General features: G+C 42.6%; 1 protein-coding gene across 3 annotated transcripts in view; it reads left to right on the top strand.

The window, feature by feature from the left end:
• Window positions 1-16850, top strand: part of UTRN (utrophin) — a 1286828-nt gene that overhangs the window by 404601 nt on the left and 865377 nt on the right. For all 3 annotated transcript variants that reach the window (XM_033935605.1, XM_033935603.1, XM_033935604.1), the window contains one exon: window positions 12133-12288. In XM_033935605.1, coding sequence (XP_033791496.1) covers window positions 12133-12288 — 156 coding nt within the window. The remainder of the gene's footprint in view (window positions 1-12132; window positions 12289-16850) is intronic.

Here is a 16850-nt window from a genome sequence, read left to right as displayed (position 1 = left end):
GTTGTTTTTGTTCGTGGCCTGAAGTGGAACCCTTGCTAGTTTTGGCTCAAGGGTTTTCCTGGCAGCTGAATAGGGTGCATGGACAGTGGGGAGGTTCGAGGTTCCCTAACTGCCAACAGTGCTGGGGATTCCAGAAGGGTGGGGGGAAGACCGGACTTCCCGTACTGCCAAAGGTACTGGAGATTCCCTTATCGGTGCGCTGGGCATTTCTGAGGATTCCCTTACCGTGGCTTTGCGTTTTCAGGCCTCTTCAGTGCCCTCAGCTTTGATGCCTTGTTCAGCAGGTTTTTCTTCTTTGGTGGGAAACTCTGCACTGGCAAACTGAACACATTTTTTGCGTCTGTATTTACCAAAGAGGATATACACAACATACCGGAAGCTGACAAACTATATGCAGGAAACGAAGATGGGAAACTGACAGGGTTGACGGTCAGTCTAGAAGAGGTATGCAGGCAGATTGATAGGCTTAAAAATGATAAATCCCTGGGACCAGATGGCATCCATCCGAGGGTAATCAAGGAACTGAAAGAGGCTATAGCTGAACTGCTTCAACTAATAGCCAATCTGTCAATCAAATCAGGAAGGATTCCGGAAGACTAGAAGGTGGCAAATGTTATGCCGATCTTCAAGAAAGGTTCAAGGTGAGATCCAGGAAACTACAGACTGGTGAGTCTGACCTTAGTACCAGAAAAATGGTAGAGATGCTGATAAAGGACTGCATAATTGATCACCTTGATGGATACGATTTTATGAGGATCAGCCAGCATGGCTTCAGCAAAGGAAGCTCTTGCTTGATGAACTTGCTGCACTTCTTCGAGGGAGTAAACAGGCATATAGACAAGGATGCCCTGGTCGACATTGTCTATTTGGATTTTCAGAAGGCGTTCGACAAGGTTCCGTATGAACGACTACTTCAAAAAATTGCGAACCATGGAATCAAGGGTGAAATACTCACATGGATTAAAAACAGAGGAAACAGAGAGTGGGGGTGAATGGACAATACTCGGACTGGAAAAGCGTCACAAGTGGAGTTCCGCAGGGTTCAGTGCTTGGACCTGGAAATTGATACAATGAGCAAGGTGATTAAATTTGCAGACGATACGAAGTTATTCCGAGTAGTGAAGACGCAGGAGGATTGTGAAGACCTGCAACGTGAGATAAACATGCTTGAGAAATGGGCTGCGACATGGCAAATGAGGTTTAATGTGGATAAGTGTAAGGTGATGCATGTTGGTAACAAAAATCTTATACACAATTACAGAATGTCCGGTGTGGTACTTGGAGAGACCCCCCAGGAAAGAGACTTGGGAGTACTGGTCAACAAGCCAATGAAGCCGTCCACGCAATGCGCAGCGGTAGCAAAAAGGGCAAACAGAATGCAAGGAATGATTAAGAAGGGGATCCCGAACAGATTGGAGAAGTTTATCATACCGCTGTACCGGGCGGTGACGAGACAATCGTGCGCCAGACACCAGTGCGCTGACAATCGAGCGCTGAGAATTTGGCGCAAGACACAAGCGTGCCGCGGGAAAACTTAGTTTTAAAGAGCTCTGACGGGGGGTGCTTACTGCATTCTGTTTGTGCTGCCATTGGGGGTGGGGGTGGGGGTACAACCCTCCACATTATAGAGAAAACGGAACTTTTCTCCCAAAAAATCAGAAAAAGTTCAGTTTTCTCTATAATGGAGGGTTCCAACCCCCCTCCCCCACAACAGCAGCACGAACACTATGCAGTAAAGTGTAGGTGGTTCCTCACTCACACCTTGCTTCAGAGTTCTTTAAAACTAAGTTTTCCCACAGCGCGCTGGTGTCTTGCGCTGAATTATCTGCCCTCCATTGTCAGCGCGCTGGTGTCTCGTGCGCAGCTGACTATGAACCGTACCGGGCCATGGTACTCCCTCACCTAGAATACTGCCTCTAGCACTGATCGCCGTACATGAAGAAGGACACGGTACTACTTGTAAGGGTCCAGAGGAGAGCAACTAAAATGGTTAAGGGGCTGGAGGAGTTGCCATACAGCGAAAGATCAGAGAAACTGGGCCTCTTCTCCCTTGAAAAGAGGAGACTGAGAGGGGACATGATCGAAACATTCAAGATAATGAAGGGATTAGACTTAGTAGATAAAGACAGGTTGTTCACCCTCTCCAAGGTAGGGAGAATGAGAGGGCACTCTCTAAAGTTAAAAGGGGATAGATTCCATACAAACGTAAGGAAGTTCTTCTTCACCCAGAGAGTGGTAGAAAACTGGAACGCTCTTCCGGAGGCTGTTATAGGGGAAAGCACCCTCCAGGGATTCAAGAAAGGGTTAGATAAGATCCTGCTGATCCAGAATGTACGCAGGTGAGACTGTACTCAAATAGGACACTGGTCTTTGACCTAAGGGATGCTGCATGATCAGACTGCTGGGCACAATGGACCACTCTGATATACCACCTATCTTAACGTCTAAGTGGTTTACAATTCAGTTTAAAAACAAAAAATAATGGTATTATCAGAGACCACAAAAGACAGCTTGAGAACAAAACTTGATACCATAAGGAGGGAAGGTAACTAAATTACAATTAAAAAAAAAAGAAATTGAAGATGTCTAAGAGCTTATTCTTCAGGTGTCCTCTGTCTCACGTTTTGAGGAGAACCCCAAAGAATTTCCATGGGTGGTGGATCATCTTTTTAAGGTGATTTGGACGGCTTTCCATTCCTTTCCAATGCATCAGTATCTCTGGGATATAGTACATGTTCAATGGAAGACTCCGGATGCTCCTTTTTGACTGGTACACACCGTGTTTCAGCTTTATCCTATTTCTGAACCTGATAAGGATTTTTTTTCGGTTGTGAATGCTGTGGTTTTGGCCATTGCCAATAAGAATACTATTCTGGTAGAGGGTGGACCCCCAGGATTGTAGGATGGAGTCTCTTCTTTTTTTTAATAAATCTTTATTAATTTTCAATTCAAGAACAGTGCAATGAAATATACTATAATAATAATAATAATAACTTTATTTTTCTATATCGCCATAGTCAGGCGACTTCTAGGCGGTTTACATTGTAAGAAGGCTGGACATTCAGCGAATAACAAAAGGTCTTAATACAATACAATAAGTCTACTTACAATACCGAACAATGAGTCTCAATACAATACAATACAATACATTAATATGAGTCTAAATACAATACAATACAGTAAGTCTAAGTACAATACCATACAATGAGTCTAAATATTAAACAATAATCTAAAAGGGAAACTTACGTATTAATTGGAGTTCTATGGATAGTGAGTACCTGAATGCTTTGGTACTAACATATTAAGTGGAGTTCTATGGGTAGAGAATACCTGAATACATGAAAGGAGCTTCTTGAGAGAGAGAAAAGGTGTTTACAGCGGGGAAGTCCTAATGGGGGAGGGGACAGTTTTAGTCAATGAATTTGGCGAAGAGGGCGGTTTTGATCGCTTTTCGGAATGCACTGTATGTCAGATTGGGTTCGTTTATGTAGTTTTTCAGCCAAACTTGCTGTCTGTTCGCTTGGAACTTAAAAGTTCTGTCCAGGTATGATTTGTATCTGCAGCCTGTAATCTTTGGGTATGCAAAGATGTTTTTGTTTCTGGTTGTACGGGTGGGGTTGTATAGGATGAAGTGAGATTGTAGGTAGGAGGGTGCTAGTCCCCAGGCTTGCCTGAAACAGGTGCAAGCAAATTTGAATAATATTCGAGCTTCTATTGGTAGCCAATGTAGCTTTTTATAGTAGGGGCTGATGTGGTCACTTTTTCTTAGTCCGAAAATTAGGCGAATGGCGGTGTTTTGAATTAGTCTCAGTTTTTTTATTGTTTTTTGTGGGATACCCAGGTAGATGATGTTGCAGTAGTCCAGGATGGATAGGATCAGTGCCTGTACCAGCAGCCTGAATGATGTTGGATCAAAGTATTTTTTTATGGTCCTTAGTTTCCATAGCGTGAAAAAACATTATTTCACTAGTGAGTTTGTGTGGCCAGTCATAGTTAGGTGTGTGTCTAGAGTGATACCGAGTATTTTTATGTTTTTGGATATTGGGTATTCGTGATTGTTTATTTTTATCGATGTTCTCGTAATTTTGTCATTAGGAGAAGCCAGAAAGACTTTTGTTTTCTCTGCGTTTAGTTTCAGTTTGAAATTGGTGGTCCATTTATCGATTTCGGTCATTATGTTTGAGAGGTTGTCTATAATTTCTTTTGTGATGTCGTTTAAGGGGATTAGAATGGATATGTCATCTGCGTAAATGTAATGTATTAAGTTTAGTTTTTGGAAGAGGTGGCCTAAGGAGGCGATATAGATATTGAAAAGGGTGGGCGATAGTGGGGAACCTTGAGGCACGCCTGATGGGTTTTTCCATGGTTTGGAGTAGTTTCCATTGCTGATTACTCGGTAGGATCTGTTTGTTAGGAATTCTTGGAACCATTTCTTTGCCTTTCCAGAAATTCCTATTACTTCAAGGCACAGTAGCATGATTTCATGGTCTACCAGGTCGAACGCGCTGCTGAGGTCTAATTGTAGAATCAGTGCGCTTTTGCCTTTGCTAAAGAGATCATAGAGGTGGTTCAGTAAGGAGGCTAAGACAGTTTCTGTGTTGTATCCTTTCCTGAATCCTGATTGGTGTTCACTAAGGATGGTAAATTTGTCCAGGTAGTTTACTAGTTGAAGGTTGACCAATCCTTCCTGTATCTTTGTGAAAAGGGGAATGCTTGCTATGGGTCTGAAATTGGATGTCAGTGCTGAAGAGGTTTTCTGATCTTTAGGGATTGGAGTGATTAGTATGTAACCCATTTTTTTGTTTAATGTTCCGCTTGTAAGGGCGGTTGTTAGCCATGCGAATAGTTCCTTTTTAAATTCTGGAGGGGCAACTGTCATAATTTTTGGGGGACATGCGTCAAGTAGACAGTTAGATTTGGTGTACTTGTTGAATAAATTTAGGAACTGATGCCAGTTTGGGTATTCGAGGTGGTCCCATATCATGTCTACTCTGGTGTCTTGGTCGTGGGGTTCGAGGTATTGAAGAGCATTTGTTGTGGTTGTGGGTAGAGTTGCTCTTAGTTCAACGATTTTATTTTGAAAGAAGTTGGCTAGGGTTTGTGCCGATGGAGTGGGCTCGTTGTCCTTTTTCAGTATTTGAGTTGTGTCGGTTATTGTTTTTACTAGTTTGAATAATTCTTTGCTGTTTATTTTTGAAGTACCAATTTTTTTTGCATAATGCTTAGTGCGTTTTTCTTTGATCAGATTTTTGTATATTTTCATTTTTTGTTTCCAGCTTGTCTTGTCTGATTCATTGTTTGTTTTTTGCCAGATTCTCTCCAATTTTCTTAGTTCCTGTTTGGTGGTTAGTAGTTCACAGTCAAACCATTCATTTGGTGGTCTATTTTTCTTTTTGTATGTTTTATATGGTGCTATTTGGTCTAGGAGTTCTTTGCTGTAAGTTTCCCATCTTGTGGGGAAGTCCTGAATTTCATTGGTTATGGGCTGTAACTCGTAGTGGGTCCAGAATTCGGTTGGGTTAATAATGCCACGGCTGGTTATTGTGTTCGTGTTGACGTTTTTGTGTTTTGTTGTGTATTCTGTTTTAGCTAGTGTAAATTGAACTTACCAATGTAGTGGTCTGACCAGATGCATTTTTCCCAGGGTCCTGGGTAATATTGTATTTTGGGGTCTATTGTTTCTTTGTGGGAGAAGGTGATTAAGTCTAGTTTGTGTCCTTTTTCATGGGTTATTTCTGCGTCTGGATTAGGAAAGTCCAGTGACATTAGGAAGTTGGCGATTTCGGTTATTTCTGGTTTTGTCTTTTGTTCTAGGTGAGTGTTTATGTCTCCCAGAAGCAGGTTGTATGATCCTTTTAGGGTAGATAGGGTAAGGAATTCGGCGAATTCCTCTTTTGCGTTTGACCATTTTTTGGGTGGGATATAGAATAGAGTTGTGATCAGTGATTCTTCTAACTGTGCGTTAGTGATTTTGCACGTTAGTATTTCAAGGTTTTCTGAAGATTTGGAGTCGGTCTTGATGTAGTCGAAGTGTTCTTTTAGGATGATTGCTAGTCCTCCTCCTTTTTTCCAGTTTCTTGATAGTGGGATAATTTTGTATCCCTGAGGTAGGATTTCTTTCATGATGGTGTCAGTGTCAGAGATCATCCATGTTTCTGTCAGAAACAGGAGATCAGGTTTTGTTTGTAGTATCCAATCATTTATTGTGTGGGCTTTGTTTCTCACGGAGCGGGTATTTAGGTAGTATCCCTTAATGTTTTCGTAACTATTTGCTGTAGGGATTTCGGAGTATGTTAGTTTTTTTTATGTTTCTGTTGCAGAACTTGTTCCTGTGTGGTTTGCGGTGTTTGCGGGTGGTGTTTAATACTGTGATTTGATGAAGGTCTTGTCTTGGCTGGTTTTGTAGGAGTTGGAGGGGGTTGGAGGGCTTATTTAGTTCGACTGGTCTGAGCCAGGGGATGGGGTAGGTGTGCATAGGTTGGGGGGGGGGGGGTTGTCTTCATTGCCCCAGCATTTGGAGCATAATAGGTATAGTATTCCTAATAGTAATTGCTGTTTATTGCAGATTGCCATGTTGTGTGATGGGATGTGCGGTTCGGGTTGTGAGAAGTAGGGACTGAATGCCTGACTGGGAGTGGCAGCTAGGGGCCGTCAGCGATCAATAGGAATGGGTAGAGGTGGAGTGCGATTGGTTGTGTAGTCAGTGCAAGCTGAGTGTAAGAAACTTAGTTAACGTGCGAGAGCAGGTTAAGCATGGGGAGAACTTGCGGTGTGAAAGTAGGGAAGGATTATATCTGGGGTAGAAGGATAATCATATGGTACATAGTGGTAAGAGGTTGGGTATATGGAGAAAGACAGCTGTGACTGGTTATGCCAGTAGCACCAGGTCATGCAGTAACAGACAGTAATTGGTCTTGCAAAAATTGGTCGTGCATTAACCGGACAAGTCATGTAATAACAGGTTGTACATGCGGTCGCAGGTTTTTCATGCAATAGTAGGTTACATGCAGTAGTAGGTTACATGCAATATACGATTAAGTAATATACCTATTATACATGCGGTAGCAGGCTGTACATGCTGGCTATAGGTACTGGACATGCAATATACGATTGTACATGTATTCTAAACATGCAGATTCTACTAAGGAGTACTTATCGTTTGTTCTGGAGTTGGGCTTTTCGCGCGGGTGCTTCGCGAAGCATACAATTAACTTCATAATCAGGACTTACAATCAAGCAAAGAATATTACAAAATATTTCCCCCCTTCCCACCCTAATTCAAGAACAGAAACAAAGTGCATTAAATTATACATACTTATAAAATCTGAAAACAGCACTTACATTTGATCAATGAATACTACAAAATATATTACACCCCCCTCCCCCTGGATGTGCAAATCAAATAGAAAATAAAGACATAATTCAATTAAGCAGAGTTTTGATATGGCAGCTCTGGCGGTCCAGGCAGCAGTTTGTCGTGGTCTTGTGGTCAGGGCCTATTTCTGCTGGGCTGAGCATGTATTGGATATGGAGTCTAATGACTGGTTGCTGGTAGATCAGGAGGTGGATAAAATTGAACTGGGCTCTTTTTATCTTTCAGATGCCATGTATGACTTGTTACATGCTTCATTTAAGTCTGTGGCTATTAGATATACTTTATGGCTCCGTAGTTGGTCGGCAGACAGGGCCTCCAAATCCAAGCTCAGTAAGTTTCACTTTACGGGTTATTTTCTCTTTGGGGAGGAATTGGATAAGCTGGTTCAGAGTTTGTCAGACTCCAAAGTGCCCTGGTTACCAGAGGACAAACCTAACCAGTCAGCTAGAGGGGGTCTGAGTCAAGGTTGTCTTTGAGAGTTTCGCCTGTATAAGCCTGGTTGAGTGTCTTCGGCAGGGGCTTCCTCCTGTGGTCGTTTCTTCCAGCAGACATAGTCCTTTCGGAGTGCTCGCCGGGGAGGCTGGGACCCCTCCTCTCTTTCCTCTGCTGCTCGACCTGTCCAATGACAGTGCTAGGGTATTTCCCCCGGTTCAGGTGGGCGCCTGCTTTAGGGAGTTTTACTGGGGGTGGACCAAGATCATGATGGATCAGTGGGTCCTGGAGGTGATTTGAGATGGGTATGCTCTTGAATTAGAACAGTCTTGCCAGATCTTTTTCTCTCTTCCCCATGTCAGTCCTCTTGGAAGAAGCTGGTATTTCATCAGACTCTATAGCAGTTGATAGAGCTCAAGGCAGTGGTTCCTGTGCCTCCTTCAGAGATTTGTACCGGGAGGTACTCCATTTACTCTGCAGTGCCCAAGAAAGAGGGATCTTTATATGCGATTCTAGATCTGAAATGTGTGAATAGGGCACTCAGAGTCCCTTCTTTTCACATGGAGACCCTGAAGTTCGTGATCTTAGCAGTACAGCCCAGGGAATTTCTGACTTCTCCTGACCTTACGGAGGCCTATCTTCATATTCCCATTCAGGACTCACATCAATGAGTCCTTTGCTTTGTGATTTTTGGAAAGCACTATCAATTCTGTGTGCTTCTGTTTGATCTGGCCATGCCCCAAGTACATTCACCAAGGTTATGGTGGTGGTGGCCTTGAGCAAGGGAAGGCATCTTGGTTCATCCTTATCTGGACGACTGGTTGATTCATGCAAAGTCCTTTCAGGAAACACAGCTCATGTCGTAGAGTTACTGAAGTCGTTGGGCTGGGTGGTTAAACTTTGCAAGAGTCGGTTGACTCCTCAACATTTAGAGTGTCTCAGAGTTCTGTTTGATACCGCTCTGGAGATGGTGTTCCTTCCCAAGGCCTGAGTGCAGAAGTTGCAGTCACAGATTCACTTCCTGATGGGTACTCGTAGCCTCCAGGCACTGGAGTTTCTTTAGGTCTTGGGGTTGATGGCAACCTCCTTAGAGGTGGTCTGGTGGGCTCAGGCTCACATGCACCTTGCGCTCTCTTAAGTATGCTCTTCAGTGGTGGTCTCCGCAGGTTTAAAAGCTGAACTCTCTGGTCCTCTTCAAGGGATCATTCATCACAACCTGCGCTGGTGGCTTAGTCCCCCAATGTGGTTCAGGGAGTGGTACTGGATAAGCCCTAGTGGACAGTGCTTCTTACGGACGCCAGTTTCCTCAGCTGGGGAGCCCAGTGTCTCATTCGTTCAGCTCAGGGCAGCTGATCGCCAGAGGAAGCCTCCTGGTTGATCAACATTCTGGAGACTAGGGTCATTCAGCAGGCATTGTCAGCTTTCCAGTCATTGCTGGAGGGCCAAGCGGTGCGGGTTCTCGCTGAGAATGCCACGGCAGTGGCTTATGTCAATCATCAAGGGGAACCAAGAGTCATCTGGTAGCGCAGGAGGCAGCTCTGCTCATAGAGTGGGCAGAGGCTCACCTTCTGGATATCTCAGTGTCACACATAGCAGGCGTGGACAATGTCCAGGCAGATTTCCTCAGTTCTGGATCCTGGCAAGTGGTGCCTCGGGATGGAGGCCTTTGATTGGATCGTTCGCTCGTGGGGGTCACCTGTTGGATCTCATGGCCACATGGTTCAACTTCAAGGTGTGGCAGTCCTTCAGTCGGAGCAAGGATTGTCAGGGTGAGGGGCTGGATACTCTGTTGCAGGAATGGCCAACAAGCAGCTTGTTCATTGTCTTTCCTCCATGGCCTCTGGTGAGCAGAGTTCTTTGAATTGCAAGACACATGGGTCGGGTGTTCCTGGTGCTTCTGGATTGGCCCAGGTGCCCATGGTACATGGATCTGGTTCATCTGCTCATGGCAGATCCCTTCCTCTGCCCCTCTCTAGTGATCTGCTGACTCGGGGTCCCATTCCTATGTTTGATCTGGGCCCCTTTTGTCTCTACCATTTTGAGTTCTCATCGTTTTTTCTCATCTTGGGGTTATGTGCACATTTGACACTTCTTCAAGCTGCTCTGATCAGGTGGTCGTTCCCCTGCCGCACATTTTGGAGTTTTTGCAGGACAGCCTGGAGTGTGGCCTTGCCTAGTCCTCCCTGAGGGTGGCAGCCTTGTCCTCCTTTAGGGGTCTTTTGCACAGTTGATGGTTATTATCTCTTCCTGATGTAATCCATTTTTTGAGGGCAGCGAAGTGGATTTAAGCTCTAATTCACCCTTCTGTTCCAGCTTGGGATCTCAATCTGGTGCTTTTGGTGTTGATATGTTCTCCATTCGAGCCCCTTTGAAGGACCTAACTTTGAAGATGATTTTTCTTGTAGCTATTTCCTCAGCACAGCACATGTCAGAGTTACAAGCCTTTTCTTGTCATGCTCCCTTCAGTTTTTGAAGGAGTGTGTGGTGTTGTGGTCTGTTCCTTCCTTTCTTCCTAAGATCATTTCCCCTTGTCATGTGAAACGGATGGTTGCCCTTCTGGTTTTGGGTAGGCAGGAGGGTACTTTATAGCAGAGACAGTTGTACAAGTTGGATGTCCGCAGAGTTCTCTGTACTTATGTGAAATGGACTCAGAAGTTCAGGTGGTTGGATTGTCTTTTTATGCTCCTGGCGGGCAGTTGTAAGGAGGAAGGTGCCTCTAAGCTTTGATCGTGCGCTGGATCAAAGAGACTATCACTTCAGCATACCTTCTTCAGAAGAAACCAGTTCCGGATTTTCTAAAATCTCATTCCACTCGGGGTCAGGCAGCTTCCTGGGCTGAGTCCTCTCTTGTGTGCCCGGTGGATATCTTTAAGGCTGCAGTTTGGTCTTCAATGCATTCTTTTGTGTGTCACTACCGGGTGGACATTCAGGCGCATTGAGATGCTGTTTTTTTGTGAGTGCATACTTGTGACGGCCCTTTGGGGGGTCCCACCCGTGATGGTACTGCTTTGATACATCCCATTCCTCTGTGCTGGTCTGGAGGGACGATATGGAGAAGTTAGGTTCTTAAATGCTAATTTTCTTTCTTTTAGTCCCTCAAGACCGGTACAGAACCTACCCTGTGTTTTTGTGCTTGCTTATGTGAAGAGTCTTTTTTTCCTCAGGACTGCAACCTCAAGATTTTTCTTCTATTTTGCCTTTTCTTTTTTTCTAGGGAGTATAAGTGGTGATTATGGAGCAGCGACATCTGGTTCGTCCAGTGTAGATGGTGAACTGTGGGGGTCAGTTCAGGTTATCTGTTCTATTCCTTCTACAACAGTTGTGCTTGGTTTTGCACTGTTCTTTTTTTCAAAGAAATCAAATTACATACGAGGTATGTTTCCTGAATTTGGCAAAAGCTTATCGTTTTGAGTTCCTGCTTGGCTATTCATCAGACTTGATTCTATGAGGGACTGCACAGCCCACTTGGATTGTAAGAATTCAGTGTGTTGTCAGTCTCCACCTGCTGGCAGAGGAGCGTAAACCCATCCGTCTGTGCCGGTCTGGAGGGACTAAAGGAAAGAAAATTAGCAGGTAAGAACCTAATTTCTCCTTTTCCTCACTAGTCTTTGATGGCATAATGTGTTATATCTGGTAGTTTTTATATACAGTATATCCATTCTGTATCTTTTTTTTTTGTATTTTGTTTTTCTATTTCATAACTTTGAATTGTATTCTGCCTGTGTTCTGATAGATGTAATAGAAATTGGAATGAATGCATCCATAAATAAATAAATATCTACTTTGCTGCTAACCTGTATGTTACCTATAGATCAGTGCTTCTTAGCCCTCTCCTGGAAGCTTACTTAGCCTGTCAAATTTACAGGAGTACCACAATAAATAAAATATGCAATGGATTTCTATGCACTGCTTTTATGCAGTCAGTTTCTGATATACACGTTTAGAAAGAGAGTGTATGCTGTTTTATTGTCAAGGACATTCTCAACAAGGTGATAAGAATAGGTAATACTTACCAAACTACTTTATATATTAATCACACTCCTGAGGCAGGCTTTTTTTGGCTGAAACATGTATGCGTTGAATCATAATAGATACAATAAAGGAACTGGAGTTAGTCAGTACGTTTTTAACCGAATCTGATTCCACCTAGAATTGCTTCCGACTCCAACTCTGCCTCCACAACCCTGGATCTTTAGCTACGTGTCGTTCTGTATTCTAATCATGGACATGTCCATGATTCACAGCACTGCTGGCAGAATCTCAGGTGACAGGCAGCATCCTGTGGTTTGATTAAGATGATTTTTTTTTTCTCTCTCTCTCTTTAGAAACTCTATAAAACCCTCAGTGAGGTAAAGCTTGAAGTGGAGACCGTAATCAAGACAGGAAGGCAGATAGTGCAGAAACAGCAGACAGACAACCCAAAGGCAATGGATGAACAGCTGACAGCTTTGAAACTTCTGTACAATGATCTGGGTGCTCAGGTGAGGTGGCATCAAATAGATCTGCACCGAGGTGTGAATGCTATTTTCCATTTAAAGCAGCCAAATTAACCTGATGGCTCTACCTGTTGACAAGTCACAGCTCTGTTAATGTTCTATTTTGGTCTTAACACAAATACAGTGAAGATGACCAAAAGTGCTATGATGCTTTATTATTCAGATTCAAATGGCTCGACATGTACGTGTTTTGGCCCTATGGCCTGTATCTGCAGTCCTTATAATTTGGTTTAAGCTTTGTCTACAATACAGCTTATGATGGTACCTTATTGTTAGAATGTCTTTAGAAAATCACCTGTGATTTGAAACATGTTTGTGACATGAAAAGCTTGTCTCGGTACCTAGAAGCTCACAACATGCTGGAGGCACATTTTACAAACTCGTATCTATTTTCTAAAAACATTCTTACAATAAGGTACCATCATAAACTGTATTGTACATAAAGCTTAAACCAAATTATAGAGACTCCTGATGCAGGCCACAGGGCCAAAACACATAAGTGTCGAGTCATTTGAATCTCAATAATAAAGCATCAGCACTTTTGGTCATCTTCACTGTGCTTGTGTGAGTACTTATCTTGTGGAAGTTGCACTCCTGTTCCATTGAGATTTATGGTTTGGTCTTAATCCATTGTGTTTCTTTCTTTGGCCCAAATACGTATTACTTTGCTCACCAAAGAACTTAGAGCCTGAAGAATTATGCTCAATTACCAAAATGCATTTTAAACTGTATTTCAGTCATGTTTGGAAAAAATTACACTTCCCCTCTCTGTATTCGCGAATTCCATATCTACGGATTCGCTTATTCGTGGTTTTAAATGAAAAAAAATCACTTTCATTTTTCGGGCAGATCACTCACAGGAAATGGCTTGAGAGACTACGGGAGCTCAAGGTAGCCATTTCCTGTGAGCGATCTGCACGGGGCAGGAGCGTGGGAAGATCGCTCCTGCCTGAAAACCTGCTAGACCACCAGATAAGGCTTAAGGGGGGCTTTCAGGGCTTAAAATAGCCAGGGGAAGCGGGGGTTAGGGGCAGAACTGACCCGGATATTATTCGCGGTTTTTTCATATTCGCGGGCCGGCTCTGCCCCGAACCCCCGCGAATATGGAGGGGGAAGAGTATACTTAGAACATAAGAATAACCAATACTGGGTCCTTCTAGCCCAGTATCCTGCTTCTAACAGTAATTCAGTTCACAAGTACCTGGCAGAAACCTTATAGTAGCAAGATTCCACGCTACCCACCCCAGGATAAGCAGTGGTTTCCACCATGCCTATCTCAATAGCAGATTATGGATTTTTCCTCCAGGAACATGTTCAAACTTTTTTTAAATCCAGATACACTTAACTGATGTTACCACATCCTAGCAATGAGTTCCAAAACTAGTGGGCACATCTTTCCCTAGTGTGATATGGCAGTTCAACCACATGCTTGTGAGTTACATCCAGTGCTTCGTTTTCCTGATGGACTTCCCTCACATACTGAAGACTAGTTATCCTCTAGCTTTGTATTTTTTCAGGGCAATTTGATGGCACCTTGGTTTTACTCTGCCACATGAATGAATGTGTGGTCCGGAGGTTTATAGGGAAATCAGAATTACAGTCTCTAAGGGAGGCGGTGCAAGGATGTAACACAACCAAATTAGCATCTTCCCTGGGTAGTTGCAATTAAAAAAATACTTTTGTACCTGAGGTAATGCAGGGTTAGGAGACTTGTCCAGAGTTACAAAGAGCTGCAGGGTTGTGACCAGGATCGAGACAGTCACTTCCCAGTCTGTTTCATTAACAACAAAGCATGAGAAAGGCTAACTTGCGAATCATTTAAGAAACACATTTTTATTATTTCTGCTGCTCTGAACACTCAGAAAATAACAAAATGTTATAGTATGAGAGACAGCTTTACAGGTTTTATTTCCACATCTTTTCCTAAACATCTTTTTGGCCGGAGAAGTTTATCTGTAGGTTCTTAACAGTTTGTACAAGGCATCCATTTGCTGTATAAGCACTTATGGATCAATTCTGTAACGGGGCACCTCCAGGTAGACCTCCCTCATATGCAAGGAGCACCTATTGTATAATGGCATCTGGGTGCCAAGATTCCATTATAGAATACTAGCATAAACCCTCATTGGCATGCCTAAAGTTAGGGCACGACCGTTTATGCCAGGTCAGTGGCAGGTGTAAACAGACATGCTTGAGGGCACAAAGCAACACATGCAAGTATAGTAACATTGTGAATGACAGCAGAGCAATGTTTAGTGCACATAATGCACAGAAGTGTTGCTTTTCTGTTCACTTACACACCCAGTAAGAGAAAAGGTAAAGTAGTATGTTTTCTGGTTGAGTCCACTTAGACACATTGGTCTACAAATGGATTTTTGTTTCTATCTTACCTATCTTAATCATGCTAAATAAATTGTATAAGATATCTTTTAACGGAACTGTAGTAATGTGTGTGAGGGTGTGCCCAGACAAACTGGAGCCAAGCCGGGCAACTACCATAGGTCCTTGTATAGAATATCAATACAGACGTTGTGTGTGTGTACAAGGTCAGACAATTAAGCTCATTAACTCATCCTAGAAAAAGTGTTACATACCTCATTGCTGAATATCACTATGATAGCCTTTGAAGCACTCCCCTTGGGAAGCTATTCACAGACACCAGCACCTAGCCCACCCTTCAAAGCAGTTTTGGAACTCTTTCTGGAATGGCTATCAGAGCTGTCGTCATATTACCCTTGATGCCCTGAATGTCATCAAAACAATCTTCCTTTATCTGTGGGTAAAGAAAAAAAGTCATTGGGGACCAGATCAGGTGAGTAGAGAGGGTGGTCCAATACAGTTATTTGTTTACTGGCTTTGTGAGCTGGTGCATGATGCAAGAGCTATGAGGGACCATTTTGCACACACCTTTCTCATGCCAAGATTTTCAGTTAAGATTTTCCTAACTTTCTCTATCAATGTTTACTTGGTTTGCTATGCTTCTCACAGTCAGTCAACGATCTTGACGCACAATGCGATACATTTTTGCAATGTTTTTGTCAGTTCTGCTTGTTACTGGCCGCCATGACCTCTCTTTATCAGTGACGCTTTTTCTCTCCCTTCAGAGAGAAATGCATACATTTGTACACTGCCGTTTCACGGCATTATCCCCGTGAACTTGGACTAACATGTCCCTGATTTCACTCTCACTCTTGCCAAGTTTAACAAGAAATTTAATGTTTGTTTGTTGCTGTAATTCAAGCTCTGACATTCTCATGACAGCACACAAAAACATGCAACAACAATAATGAATGCTACTCAGCAAGACACCTCCACATGTTGACACAAACACAGCTGTGAGACACAGATATGCCAAGGTTAGGAAACCTTACTAAGCGCACGGTGGCAAGTTCTTGAACTTAACTGTCAGACCATCTGTATATGCATACTTTGTGATTGGCTGTAGCTGTAAAAAAGGATATTTAAAAAATAATCTGTGTTCTCAGATACTAAAATTCCTCATTTGCCCTCGCATCTCCTCCGTAGCGAGGCACCAGATTCTTAGAGATCACTTGAGACTTTTTGGGCAGGTTGACTTTTTATTTTAACTAGGAGGAAAAATCTTTTGTCTCCTCTGAATTAGCAGCTGTAAAATTAATGCACTTAGATGTTTAAAGAAAAGTGGAGATAGGGATATTAGATGTTAAAATTGTATTCAAATTGTATGCTGACACTTTTAGCAGTGAACAGATGTGACTTATGTTAAATAATATGCTTAGTGACTTTTTGTTGCTGTCATCTGGAACAAGATGTCAAGATGCCCTTTTATGAAAATATCTTAAGGAAAGAAAACACTTTCCTTTTATGTAGAAGATGAATTACAATATTTCTTGTTCTCGAATGCTCATGCCTCAACGAACTGGTTAGTCTATAAGGTACCACTAGTCTCTGGCATTTTGCTACTGCAGATTGACATGGCATTCCTCTGGAGGCATTTATTTTGAATTTTTAAATATTTTTTTGTAAGGACATACAGCCCCAATCTGCCCATAAAATATTAACGGGGCAATTCTAAAAACAAAAATGCTTTATTTTGTGGAGCTAAGGTTCAGATTTTTCCTGATGTGGCAAGATCGACCCAACACAGAAGGAAGGGCTTTTTAGCCTTGAAACCTCGAGTTGTGGAACTGGGTGCCACATTTTCTCTGAAGTTCCCTTGCAAGTGTTTGGTGACTTTTCAAAAGTACAGATTATATTTTTTTGGGGATCCAGCTCAGTTGATACAATTTCTTGATCAAAAATAATGGGGGATTATATATTTTGTTGCTTGAGATGGCTATTTTCAAATTGAGGAGCCTGATTTGAAAAAGATGCTTATATAGAAGGAAGATGTTTTCTTCCTTTAATTTTCCTTTGAAATAGATTTCTGTTATTAAATAGTGCACCTCTTCTTTTAATGAGGGCTAGATGGAATTTCTGATTTTGTAATGATAATAATTATGTAAAATGATTTGTTATGTTTCCATATCCTGTTATGTTTCTTTTTAAACATTATTTGAAATTTCAAA

Source organism: Geotrypetes seraphini, chromosome 3 (genome assembly GCF_902459505.1).
Source record: "Geotrypetes seraphini chromosome 3, aGeoSer1.1, whole genome shotgun sequence".
NCBI lineage: Eukaryota > Metazoa > Chordata > Amphibia > Gymnophiona > Dermophiidae > Geotrypetes > Geotrypetes seraphini.
This window is presented reverse-complemented; position numbering and strand designations above follow the sequence as displayed.